Raw genomic sequence first — 12,077 nt, forward strand, 5'->3', positions numbered from 1 at the left:
GTTCAAAGGGGCGTAACTCCTAGAAAAAGAATTGAATCGTAATTTCCTGTCGATATGCACAACTACATAGTATGTCCTTATTATCTAAAAAGGTTTCGTGAAATTCTGTTGTGTGGTTTGAGAGGAGTTGCGATGACAAGAAACAGGACTGACGGACTGATGGACTGACAGACTGACGGACTGACGGACGGACGGGTCAAAAACATTATACCCTCTGCAACTCGTTGCGTGGGGTATAATTACATTGTATCTAAAATTAAAGAATCTTAGTGAGCACGCTCACATACCCCACGTCCCCACATTGTCATTGGAGAAATATAACAAGTGTAAGAAAATAAAATTGAATCATAATTTCCTGTCAATATGCACATCTACATAGTATGTCCTTATTATCTAAACAGTTTCATGAAATTCTGTTGTGTGGTTTGAGAGGAGTTGCGATGACAAAAGGTTGCAGTAGTATATTGGGCAAATAAGTTCAAAGGGGTGCAACTCCTGGAAAAAAAATTAAATCGTAATTTCCTGTCGATATGCACATCTACGTAGTATGTCCTTATTATCTGAAAAGGTTTCATGAAATTCTGTTGTGTGGTTTGAGAGGAGTTGCGATGACAAAAGGTTGCAGTAGTATATTGGGCAAATAAGTTCAAAGGGGTGCAACTCCTGGAAAAAAAATTAAATCGTAATTTCCTGTCGATATGCACATCTACGTAGTATGTCCTTATTATCTGAAAAGGTTTCATGAAATTCTGTTGTGTGGTTTGAGAGGAGTTGCTATGACAAGCTGTTGCAGTAGTACATTAAAGTAAATAAGTTCAAAGGGGCGTAACTCCTAGAAAAAGAATTGAATCGTAATTTCCTGTCGATATGCACAACTACATAGTATGTCCTTATTATCTAAAAAGGTTTCGTGAAATTCTGTTGTGTGGTTTGAGAGGAGTTGCGATGACAAGAAACAGGACTGACGGACTGATGGACTGACAGACTGACGGACTGACGGACTGACGGACAGACGGGTCAAAAACATTATACCCTCCGCAACTCGTTGCGTGGGGTATAATTACATTGTATCTAAAATTAAAGAATCTTAGTGAGCACGCTCACATACCCCACGTGCCCACATTGTCATTGGAGAAATATAATAAGTGTAAGAAAATAAAATTGAATCATAATTTCCTGTCAATATGCACATCTACATAGTATGTCCTTATTATCTATAAAGTTTCATGAAATTCTGTTGTGTGGTTTGAGAGTAGTTGCGATGACAAAAGGTTGCAGTAGTATATTGGGCAAATAAGTTCAAAGGGGCGTAACTCCTGGAAAAAAATTGAATCGTAATTTCCTGTCGATATGCACATCTATGTAGTATGTCCTTATTATCTGAAACGGTTCCATGAAATTCTGTTATGTGGTTTGAGAGGAGTTGGGATGACAAAAGGTTGCAGTAGTATATTGGGCAAATAAGTTCAAAGGGGCGTAACTCCTGGAAAAAAAAATGAATCGTAATTTCCTGTCGATATGCACATCTAAGTATGTCCTTATTATCTGAAAAGGTTTCATGAAATTCTGTTGTGTGGTTTGAGAGGAGTTGCGATGACAAACTGTTGCAGTAGTGCTTTAAAGTAAATAAGTTCAAAGGGGCGTAACTCCTAGAAAAAAAATTGAATCGTAATTTCCTGTCGATATGCACAACTACAAAGTATGTCCTTATTATCTAAAAAGGTTTCGTGAAATTCTGTTGTGTGGTTTGAGAGGAGTTGCGATGACAAGAAATAGGACTGACGGACTGACGGACTGACGACGGACGGGTCAAAAACATTATACCCTCCTCAACTCGTTGCGTGGGGTATAATTATTGACAACGAGTATATACATGTTCTTACATTTTTCCCAATTTTACCCTTGGGAAATATCTAAATAAGATTTTTATTTCATCAAATCTTTTAGCTGGAATTATTTAGATTTTCATAAATATCATTCTTTACACCAGAAATGTTATTCAAAAACAAGTGTGTACAAGAGTTTAGTAATGACTAGTATATCACTGTCAGACTCAAGACAAAAAATATGTACACATGATCTATATTACACCTGATAGTTTTTAAATGAAAAGTTACAAATACCGGCCGAGTACACTGATATGCCCAGAAGTGAAGCGATCCATGAACTTGCATTATGTAAATGTGTAATAAGAGTTTTTAAGCCCGACAGAAAATCGCTTGAATACCTGGAGGTGTCACCTCACAATACCTCTGGGAATTATTTCTTTAGCCAGACTGGTGATCAAAATAGGGAAGGGCCAAATTTATTTAAATAAGTTTATAACATAAAAAAATTATAAACAAATTAGATTTTTCGAGAACAATTTTACACAGAACACCTAATTATGACTTTTAACTTTGAGAGAATCCATAAAAGTAATCGCCCTTAACTAATTCCACTATATATTTACTTGTTTCATTAACTTAGTAAAAAAAAAATAGAGTTTAAAAACGACAGACCATAGTTATTTAAAAAAAAAATAGATATCAAATCGGCCGACATTTCCGACTTTTAAACCTTTTTTTAAACATTTTTCCGTATCAAGTTAATTAAATCATGTCTGATATAATTCTTTTTTTATGATCCAGGAAACTGTTTATGCTTTTGTCATTACCTTGTCAGATAAAACAACTGTATGCTTGACAAGATATTTTGACACTCAATTACGACTATGTAAGTTCCTGCTTGTTTTGGTATTATGAGGTTTCTCAAACCGAGAAGACGTCAAGATGGCTACATGTAAAGAATTGATATTCTCAATTTAAAATTGATGGTGATATCTTATCAAGGTCATAAAACGTTAATACATTTTTTGTATTTATGAATTTGTGCCTTTTTATACATAATGAACATATCAATTTTTCATTTTTTTGAGAAGTTTCCCTTTAAGAATGTCCTTATAATTAACCAAAATTTGACAAAATCTATCAAAATCGAAGTGTTTAACCATATATAGGCCGTACTTTGACCTAAAATTTTTAACTTTTTACACATTGTGACTTGGATGGAGTGTTGTCTCATTGGCACTCATACCACATCTTCTTATTTCTATTGATCAAATGTTTGGAAATACATGCTAAAGACAAGTTTAATTATAAATTTATTTCATTATGAAATTATGAAGTAAATCAAAATATTGTTTTATTAATTCTTTTTTAGTAATCATCCCAATTTTTCTAGTAGATATTGGAATCTTGAATTGGACTGGGATTCTGGAACCTACAGAATTCCAGTTTGAACTGTAACATATACTTTACCTTCTGTAATATTGCCCCAATTGTTGCTGCAGCATTTATTCTGGTGAAAGTGTCCCTGTTTGTAGAACTTGTGTGTAACATATGCCTTAAAAGTGTTAAAAATCCTGCAGCTTGATTCTGTTCTAGTTTAGAATCTGAAATATATAATTGTAATACAATTGAATCCAATATACCGGTACTTATTCTGTCTACCCAATTTTTACTCTTTATCTTCATACATTATTGAACTGTTTCAGGGGTCTCTGAGTAGCATGTTCCCTTCAAATGTAGGAGATCTTGGGTTCCATCCAAGGCAAACTCTATCAAAGACTTGAAAATTTGTATTTGCTGCTTCCCCATTAAGGGAGTAAGAGCAAGACAAGTCTGCTTGGAGTTAGAATAATATGTCCAGGTAGGGTGACATATCATAGGGTGGACTGTTACCTTGGTGAATATCACCTTAAAAATCTGGCTCAGCTTATTAGTTTGGCAGAAAGAAGGGTTCTTTTTAAGTATTCTCGTCCTGATATGCATGTAACATTTGGCATGGACATTAAACACCAATCCATACATCCATATGGTTACTGTTAGACAGAGAAATGTCTCATTGTATGTTTTTTTTATAGTATAATGCAAATGCTTTAACATAAATGGCAACACTTTTACAGAGAAATCTATTCAAACGTTTCAAAGTCATGGGAGCATGACTGAGGGGGTGAGGCCAAATATTACATATAACATTGTCATATTTCATTTCTGTGGAGATTATTTAATAATCTCCACAGAAATGAAATATGATAATGTTAAAACAACTGCCTTCCAAATATCATTGATTTACCATTAGTGGTTTCCCTTAAAGTGACCTAATGATAAACTTTAAACATGTAAAATGTAAAAATGTTCAAAAGTTTTAAAGTCAATGAATGAGGGGCAATTCCAAATAATCACCATGGAAATAAGACGTGACAATGCTTATACAAATGAATACCAAATATCATTGCTTTACTATCAGTAGTTACCCTTAAAACAACTAACAAATTGTTGATGCTCCGCGCCCAAGTCTTGCCTCTGCTACTTCCTTGAGGGGAGACAACAAATGTTTGTTAATGGAATTACTCACCAGCATATGAACTACTAGGACGTATCAGAAGCCAATCATCATCTGTTGGTGAAATTGTTACAGGACTAGAAAGTGTGGTGACTTCATCATTCTCAGGAATAGGAGATTTGTTGACCTGCTCCAATAATGGAAACAAAACCTGAATTCCTCCTATACAATTTATCACATCCTACAAAAAATTATACAAAGAAAATTATTTTTTCAAATGTTTATTCTATTCAACCCCAACAATAGAATCAAATGATCCTACTGATGATTTTTACTTATTCAAGATGAAAAATGTAAGAGGTTACATTACATAAGAAAAAAAAAAACTTAAAAAAAACTAGATTTAAATCTTTAAAACACTGAAATTAATTTTATTTACAACTTATCAATACATAAGGCAATTTGGATCATTCATTTATTTCATGGTTAACAATTTTGGTGGATTTAGGAAAAATGGAATTTTCCTGGATATTTGATTTCATGGTTTTGCAAAAAGTTGTATACAAGCCTATAGTCTATTATTACCCCGATGAACATTTACATTCGGGGTTTCTCTGTATCAATGAAATTAACAAAAATTGGAACCCCACAGTACCACATGTTTCATTGGGTATTTTGTCTTGTTTGGTTGATGTCTCAACAGTCTCATAAACATATACCTCAAATCTACTTTTATTCATCATAATCACTAAAGTTACCAATAATCTTACTCAACAATGTGACAAAATTCTAATGCTTAACATTGCATGTTGTAACATGTAATGTAACATGTCTCACAACCCATCAATAAAATCACTAAATATCTTACCTTAATGTCCCATGTGACACAACACTAGCACATAACCTATCCCTAACCATAATATCTTACCTTAATGTCCCATGTTACACAACACTAGCATATAACATATCCCCTAACCATAATATCTTACCTTAATGTCCCATGTGACACAACACTAGCATATAAAATATCCCTAACCATAATATCTTACCTTAATATCCCATGTGACACAACACTAGCATATAAAATATCCCTAACCATAATATCTTACCTAAAAGGGGCACTAGCTACGAGATATATAAAAAATATAAAAAATGATTTTTTTTTAGCAATCATTAATGAAAGTGAAATAGTGACATAAAATAATATCACTTTTAGCAGCCAGTAGGATTCAATTTTGTCAAAATAAGCTAAGAAACATTGATGATGAATTATTCACTTGCAAGTGAATAATTCGACCTCATTGAATCCGTATTCAAGTGAACTTCATTTTAACCCCTTAGCTAGAGATAGATACCGCATGCATTGTGCGTGTTCAATTATTTAAAGGAAAAGAATGTCAACATTGAAAGTGAAAAAAAGGTAAAACATTTGATTGACTGATTCGATCAGCAAAAAATCATTCTTATGCAGGTAAAAACGATGATTAACATATATTTCTAATCTATAATATGAAATTAAACAGACCTAATAAAATCCAAATGCACGAGTATGCTTTCTATTTATATCTATATTTATGTTTATATCGCTTATATGGCAATCGGAGGTCTTCAAAGGTCACATCAACAGTTAATTAGATGGCGTCTAGACTAAAATACACACGAAACGAAGCTACATATTATCGAGCCCATGCCCGGTATATTGTTTATTTTAGACTTTTGTAATTTGAATAAAATGTTTTACATTGATATACATCAAATATGAGAATTTGAGTCAAATCGGTGAACATGAATTTGACAGCTAGTGCCCCTTTAATGTCCCATTTTACACAACACTGGCATATAAAATATCCCCTAGGCCTAAAATAAAATTTCATTTGTTTGGCATTGTCATCCGACCTACTGAAAAACTTGCCGCCCAAATAATTTTATTTGCGTTTCAGAATTTTTTATTTTTTTTTTTTATTACTGTGCTTATTCAGTGGGCTTTGGGGTATCACAATAGTAATGGCTAAAACAGTTTACCAAATTGCAGTTTGAATTCTTCTCCCACAAACTGATCTACTGGTAAAATATTTTAACATATTGCTTAAGTGAAAGGTTGTTAGTATGAAGTGAGTGCTGTGAAATAAAAAGTAATACTTTCCATCCAGCTCCAATTAGTTGATGTCTTTGTCATGACTTTCAAACAAAATAATGACTTACTATAATATTACTGATTTAGAAGGTCTAACTTTGACATGAAAACATCTATCATAAAAAGATGTTATAAATAAATAGTTCAAAACATTGTTTTGTAGTTCAATATTTTATAGCTTTGTTTTCTAAGAGGAACATGGACCCAAGAGTATGTTCAGATATTTTTTTTTTTATATCTGTGTGGACATTATTTCTCCTATTCAAACAGATCATGTAGGATACTCACTTAATTAAGCATATTGACTACAAGACAGCACTACAGCCTCATCAGTGCCGAACGAGTCCAGAAGTATTTGATTCCAAACAAATAGTAAACTTACTTGGGACGTTGTTACTTCAAGCATACTTGAACCTTAGAATCTGACAACATACACTTTTTAATAGACTACTTTGCATTTAAAATATGGCAAACCACATGAACCAGGAACCCTGCAGTTTACCTATTAGTTCAAAAATATTATAGAGATTGTATTATGTTTTAGACAGGTGTTTTTACCACTTTTTCAATAGCAGAGACAGTGTGTACATAGGTATTATTGCTCTATACACAGTGGAGAATTTACTGGTGAAACTTAATATGTTAAAGATATTTATATTTGGGAATACAGTGATGTTTACTGTAGAGTATACATGCATTTCAAACTTTTTATATTTACACACCCAAGTTTCACATTGGAGACAGCAGTACATACAAACAGTCAATACCACCCCAGAATCTAACAGTTGTTTATAGCTGTGTACTTTGAACTTTAGACAAACACATCGAAAGAATTATTAAATATATTACTGCAAATAACATGTACTAGTATTCAATGATGAGAGCTTCAGGCATTTCAAAGAATTATTTATTAACTGCATTTAATTGAACAGTGACATTTTCTTCAAAAATCTTTGTAGGAAAATTTATCATATTTGAATACTAAATACAGTTTTATAGCATTAACATGCCTGTATTTCAGTACCAGTTATGATAGACCTTGGCTAATCTACTAGCACAGACAGACTAGCACACTAACAGCTAAGACACCAGTCTCACCCCCTCGTGGAGACCCCTTGCTCCACATTCCCAAACTGGCATATTACCATACAGGCAGTTTCTTGCTCTCTGAATTACAATACTGAATGCATCTCTCATGATGTTCAAATCTATATAAATCAATCTAGTGTAGCGCTTACTTCAAAAACTTTGATATAGAATATCATTTTTATAGCATTGTCATCATTGAATTACTGAATTTCTATTAATTACTGAATATCTTTTTATAGCTTTCTCATTGAATTACTGAATATCTTTTTATAGCATTCTCATCATTGAATTACTGAATATCTTTTTATAGCTTTCTCATTGAATTACTGAATATCTTTTTATAGCATTCTCATCATTGAATTACTGAATATCTTTTTATAGCTTTCTCATTGAATTACTGAATATCTTTTTATAGCATTCTCATCATTGAATTGCTGAATATCTTTTTATAGTAATCTCATCATTTAACTACTGAATATTTTTTATAGTAATCTCATTATTTAACTACTGAATATATATATTTTTTTTTTTTATAGTAATCTTATCATGGAATTACTGAATATATTTTTTTAGTAATCTTATGGAATTAATGAATATCTTTTTATAGTAATCACACATTGAATTACTGAATATCTTTTATAGCATTCTCATGTTAGAACTTTGAATATTGAATATCATTTTATGGCATCTTATTTACCCTATAATACTGTGATGAGTATGTCTTGTTGCGAACATGTATATTATCTTTTTGTTTATTTTCAATTATTATTATTTTTTATTTTTTTTTTATTCTCATGACATTATTGAAGGTATAATTATCCAAAATCCTTGGGGGCACTCATCTGTAACCATCAGAGTTTTTGGACCTTGATGGAATTTTATCACTAAAATTTCATTCATTCCCAAGCATTTCAGGGACTTTTATCAAATTTATTCCAGCGCCAGATTGATAGACCCTGCTACTTACTACTTGTAATAGCACCACATGGGCTATCCCCCATGCAGACCTTGCACACCCCGGCTGCAGATGAGACGTCTAGTCTCATCCCCTTAGTGGAGAACCCTCGCTTCACATTCCCGGCTGGCGTATTGTCGGGCAGGCAGGTTCTTCCTCACACTACAGGTTGCAATTTGACTTGCTCGGCAGGAACTCCTAAATTCTTAATTATGCTTAGTGTTTCTCAAGGGCCAAAATATTTTGTTATTGAATTTAATGTATAAATAAATATTATTCATTCAAAATTCTGTCTGCTTTGAGCCAGTATGATTTATTGGGACTATGTTTTGGTTTTCACACAGATACCCCCTTTATCACTTAAGCTGACATTTCATTATTAGGGAGTTGGTTTAGATTCACAATGCTCAATTTCACTGATGGTGAGTTTATAAAATTTTGACTATTTTACAATTTACTTTTGACTTAAAACTCACCATTGGGGACTTTGTGGGTTGTGATATTATATTGGAGTCTGGCTATCAAGAGAGTTACATCAGAAGTAAGAAAACATTGGATCTATGAGAATTTGTTTCATTACCATACAAACAGAAAATTATATGCAAATTTACATACCAGGAGACAATAACAGATAAAACACCACCAATAAAAAAAAAAAAAGTATGGTTACATGATGGGACAACAATTAACACAGCAAAAAATTTACACCATTTACACAACTACAAAGACAATTTTGATTGTATAAAACATCCAAGATGTCAGCATGTTTACTGGAAAGATTAATTATCAAAGTTGGCTGCAAATATTGTTTGTATAAACAATACTTATATTACATATAAGTATCCTATATATTAAAAATTTAATCAAAGATACCAGGCTTATGATTTAGCCTACAAAAGATTCATCAATACGACTTGAATAAAAAAAATTGAAATGCCAAATAAGTACGAAGTTGGAGAGCATTGAGGACACAAAATTACGAAAGGTTTTGCCAAATACTGCTTACAAGTTATCTAATCCTCGGTGGTAGAGAATCATTAGTGCTTTGAACAATTCAAAGTTTTGCAAAACAGTTAATCTATAATTTTACCATATCAATAAAAATTCATGTCAATACAGAATTGCTGACTACTGGGCTGGTAATACCTTCTTAATTTACATAGGAATCTGTATGATTTATAGAACTTTGAATGTGATCCATAATATGTTTTTAACATTTTTTTTCAAAATTTTAATCATCTTAAAAATAAATTTCAGTGTTCTTTTCAGAACAGAGGATATTAGTTAAATAATCATGGAAATAATGTTACCAACAAATTACTTATAAAAAGAAGGAAGTTGATATTTGTCAGACAGAACAAAATTTTGCTGATTTTACAGTAATGTAAATTATTTCCCTTTAATAGTAGCAGATTAGTAATTGGTTTAGAAAATTAAAATTACGCACTAACTTGCTGTTGGAAAACAAAGTTATAAATTATAGACTTACAAAACAATGTGTTGAACTATTTATTCATAAAATCTATTTATGATAGATGTTTTCATGTCAAAGTTAGACCATCTAAATCAGTAACTCATATTATAGTAAGTCATTATTTTGTCGGAAATTCATGCCAAAGACATCAACGAACTGGAGCTGGATGGTAAGTATTACTTTTTAATTCACAGCACTCATTTCATACTAACAACCTTTCACTTATTAATAAACCAATATGTTAAAATATATTACCAGTTGATTAGTTTGTGGGAGAAGAATTCTAACTGCAATTTGGTAAATTGTTTTAGCCATTGCTTTTGTGATACCCCAAAGCCCACTGAATAAGCACAGTAAAAAAAATCGGAATCCTGCCGGAGTTTTGATTGTATCTCCGGAGTTTGTTTTCAGGGCTTTACTTATTTCAAATCAGGATCGTAAAAGCGCTTGTTGTACACTGTATTGAGAGCAAATGTTTGAATGACAAAGAATAGAAAAACGTCTGCCAAAAGAAATAATGTCAAAGAGGCTGGTAGTGGAAAGCATCCCCCTATGCTCCAGTTCAGGGAGGTGAACATTTTATCAAAAATAAGATTTTCACCTATTCTTTGGACGAAATATGGGAGGACGTTCTGAAATACCTTGTAGAGAACTCAAATGTCATCTTTGGTAAAAGCAGACACTGTTGATGTCTGCTTTACGTCATCACTTCATGGGATAGAAGCTTTTCACCCGGACATGACAGAACTAATATCTGTGGCTTTTGCATTTGATAAATCTCATAAATATGTGAAATTTATCATTGACAAATTTTGCCCTGAACCATAGAACAAAGCATCTACTAGTCAAAACCAAAACGATGAATTCAAGATGATGATGGCTGAAAGGAGTAACTGCACGAAAGCACGAAAGCTAAAATATCCAAATGGTCCCAGATTTACAGGTTTACAGTAGTGCACACACTGAAATGTCTCGCCTACTATACTGACAATTGATTTTATGTTGATAGTCCTACATATAAAGCTATACTACAAGTATCACATTAACATTTATGATCTAAGAAAATGAGGTCAAGGTCAGATAAACCAAGCCGGAAATACATGTACACCTTTAATACAATCATTCCATACACAGAATATAGATGACATATTGCTTATAGTATAAAAGAAACAGACCAAACCATGGAAATTCTATACTAACCAATGAACCATGAAAATGAAGTCAAGGTCAGATGAACCCTGCCAGACAGACATGTACACCTTAAAACCATTCAATGCATCAAATGTAGTTGACCTATTCCTTATAGTTTAAGAAAAACAGACCAAAACACAAAAACTTAACATAAGCAATGAACCATGAAAATGAGGTCAAGGTGAAATAAAACCTGCCAGACTGACATATACATCGTAAAATATTTCCATACACCAAATATAGTTGACCTTTTGCATACAGTATTAGAAAAACAGACCAAAACACAAAAACTTAACATTAAGCGATGAACCATGAAAATGAGGTCAAGGTCAAATAAAACCTGCCAGACTGACATGTACATCGTAAAATATTTCCATACACCAAATATAGTTGACCTATTGCATACAGTATTAGACAAGAGTGCACACGCTGAAATGTCTCGCCTTCTTTACTAATCATTGATATTATGTTGATAGTCCTAAATATAAAGCTTTATTACAACTGTCACATAAACTTAACATTAACCAAGTAAACTAAACATTGACCAATGAACCATGAAAATGAGGTCAAGGTCAGATGAACCATGCTAGGCAGGCATGTACAGCTAACAATTCTTCCATACAACAAATATAGTTGACCTATTGCTTATAGTTTAAGAAAAACAGACCAAAACACAAAAAATTAACACTGAGCAATGAACCTTGAAAATGAGGTCAAGGTCAAATAAAACCTGCGTGACTGCCAAATAGATCATAAAATATTTCCATACACCAAATATAGTTGAACTATTGCATATAGTATTAGAAAAAAAGACCAAAACTCAAAAAACTTAACTTTGACCACTGAACCATGAAAATGAGGTCAAGGTCAGATGACACCTGCCAGTTGGACATGTACACCTTACAGTC

The 12,077-nt window shown here is 32.5% G+C and overlaps 1 protein-coding gene and 1 long non-coding RNA gene across 6 annotated transcripts in view; one reads left to right on the forward strand and one right to left on the reverse strand.

Moving 5' to 3' along the window:
• The window catches only part of LOC127718947 (uncharacterized), a 6,307-nt gene extending 4,536 nt beyond the window's left edge, over nt 1–1,771 (forward strand). For 3 of the 4 annotated variants that reach the window (XR_007990048.1, XR_007990049.1, XR_007990046.1), the window contains one exon: nt 1–294. This exon is cut by the window's left edge and continues 245 nt beyond it. This is a non-coding gene — a long non-coding RNA (uncharacterized LOC127718947). Of the gene's footprint in view, nt 295–1,438 lie in introns of those variants that run through there. The other variant, XR_007990047.1, reaches the window with a different exon arrangement.
• Nucleotides 1–12,077, reverse strand: part of LOC127718864 (neurobeachin-like protein 1) — a 406,320-nt gene that overhangs the window by 290,325 nt on the left and 103,918 nt on the right. For both annotated transcript variants that reach the window (XM_052224913.1, XM_052224914.1), the window contains 2 exons: nt 4,399–4,567; nt 3,300–3,433 (listed from right to left, as the gene is read on the reverse strand). In XM_052224913.1, coding sequence (XP_052080873.1) covers nt 3,300–3,433; nt 4,399–4,567 — 303 coding nt within the window. The remainder of the gene's footprint in view (nt 1–3,299; nt 3,434–4,398; nt 4,568–12,077) is intronic.

The sequence above is a fragment of the Mytilus californianus genome, unplaced genomic scaffold (assembly GCF_021869535.1).
Source record: "Mytilus californianus isolate M0D057914Y unplaced genomic scaffold, xbMytCali1.0.p SCAF_10, whole genome shotgun sequence".
Taxonomy (NCBI): domain Eukaryota; kingdom Metazoa; phylum Mollusca; class Bivalvia; order Mytilida; family Mytilidae; genus Mytilus; species Mytilus californianus.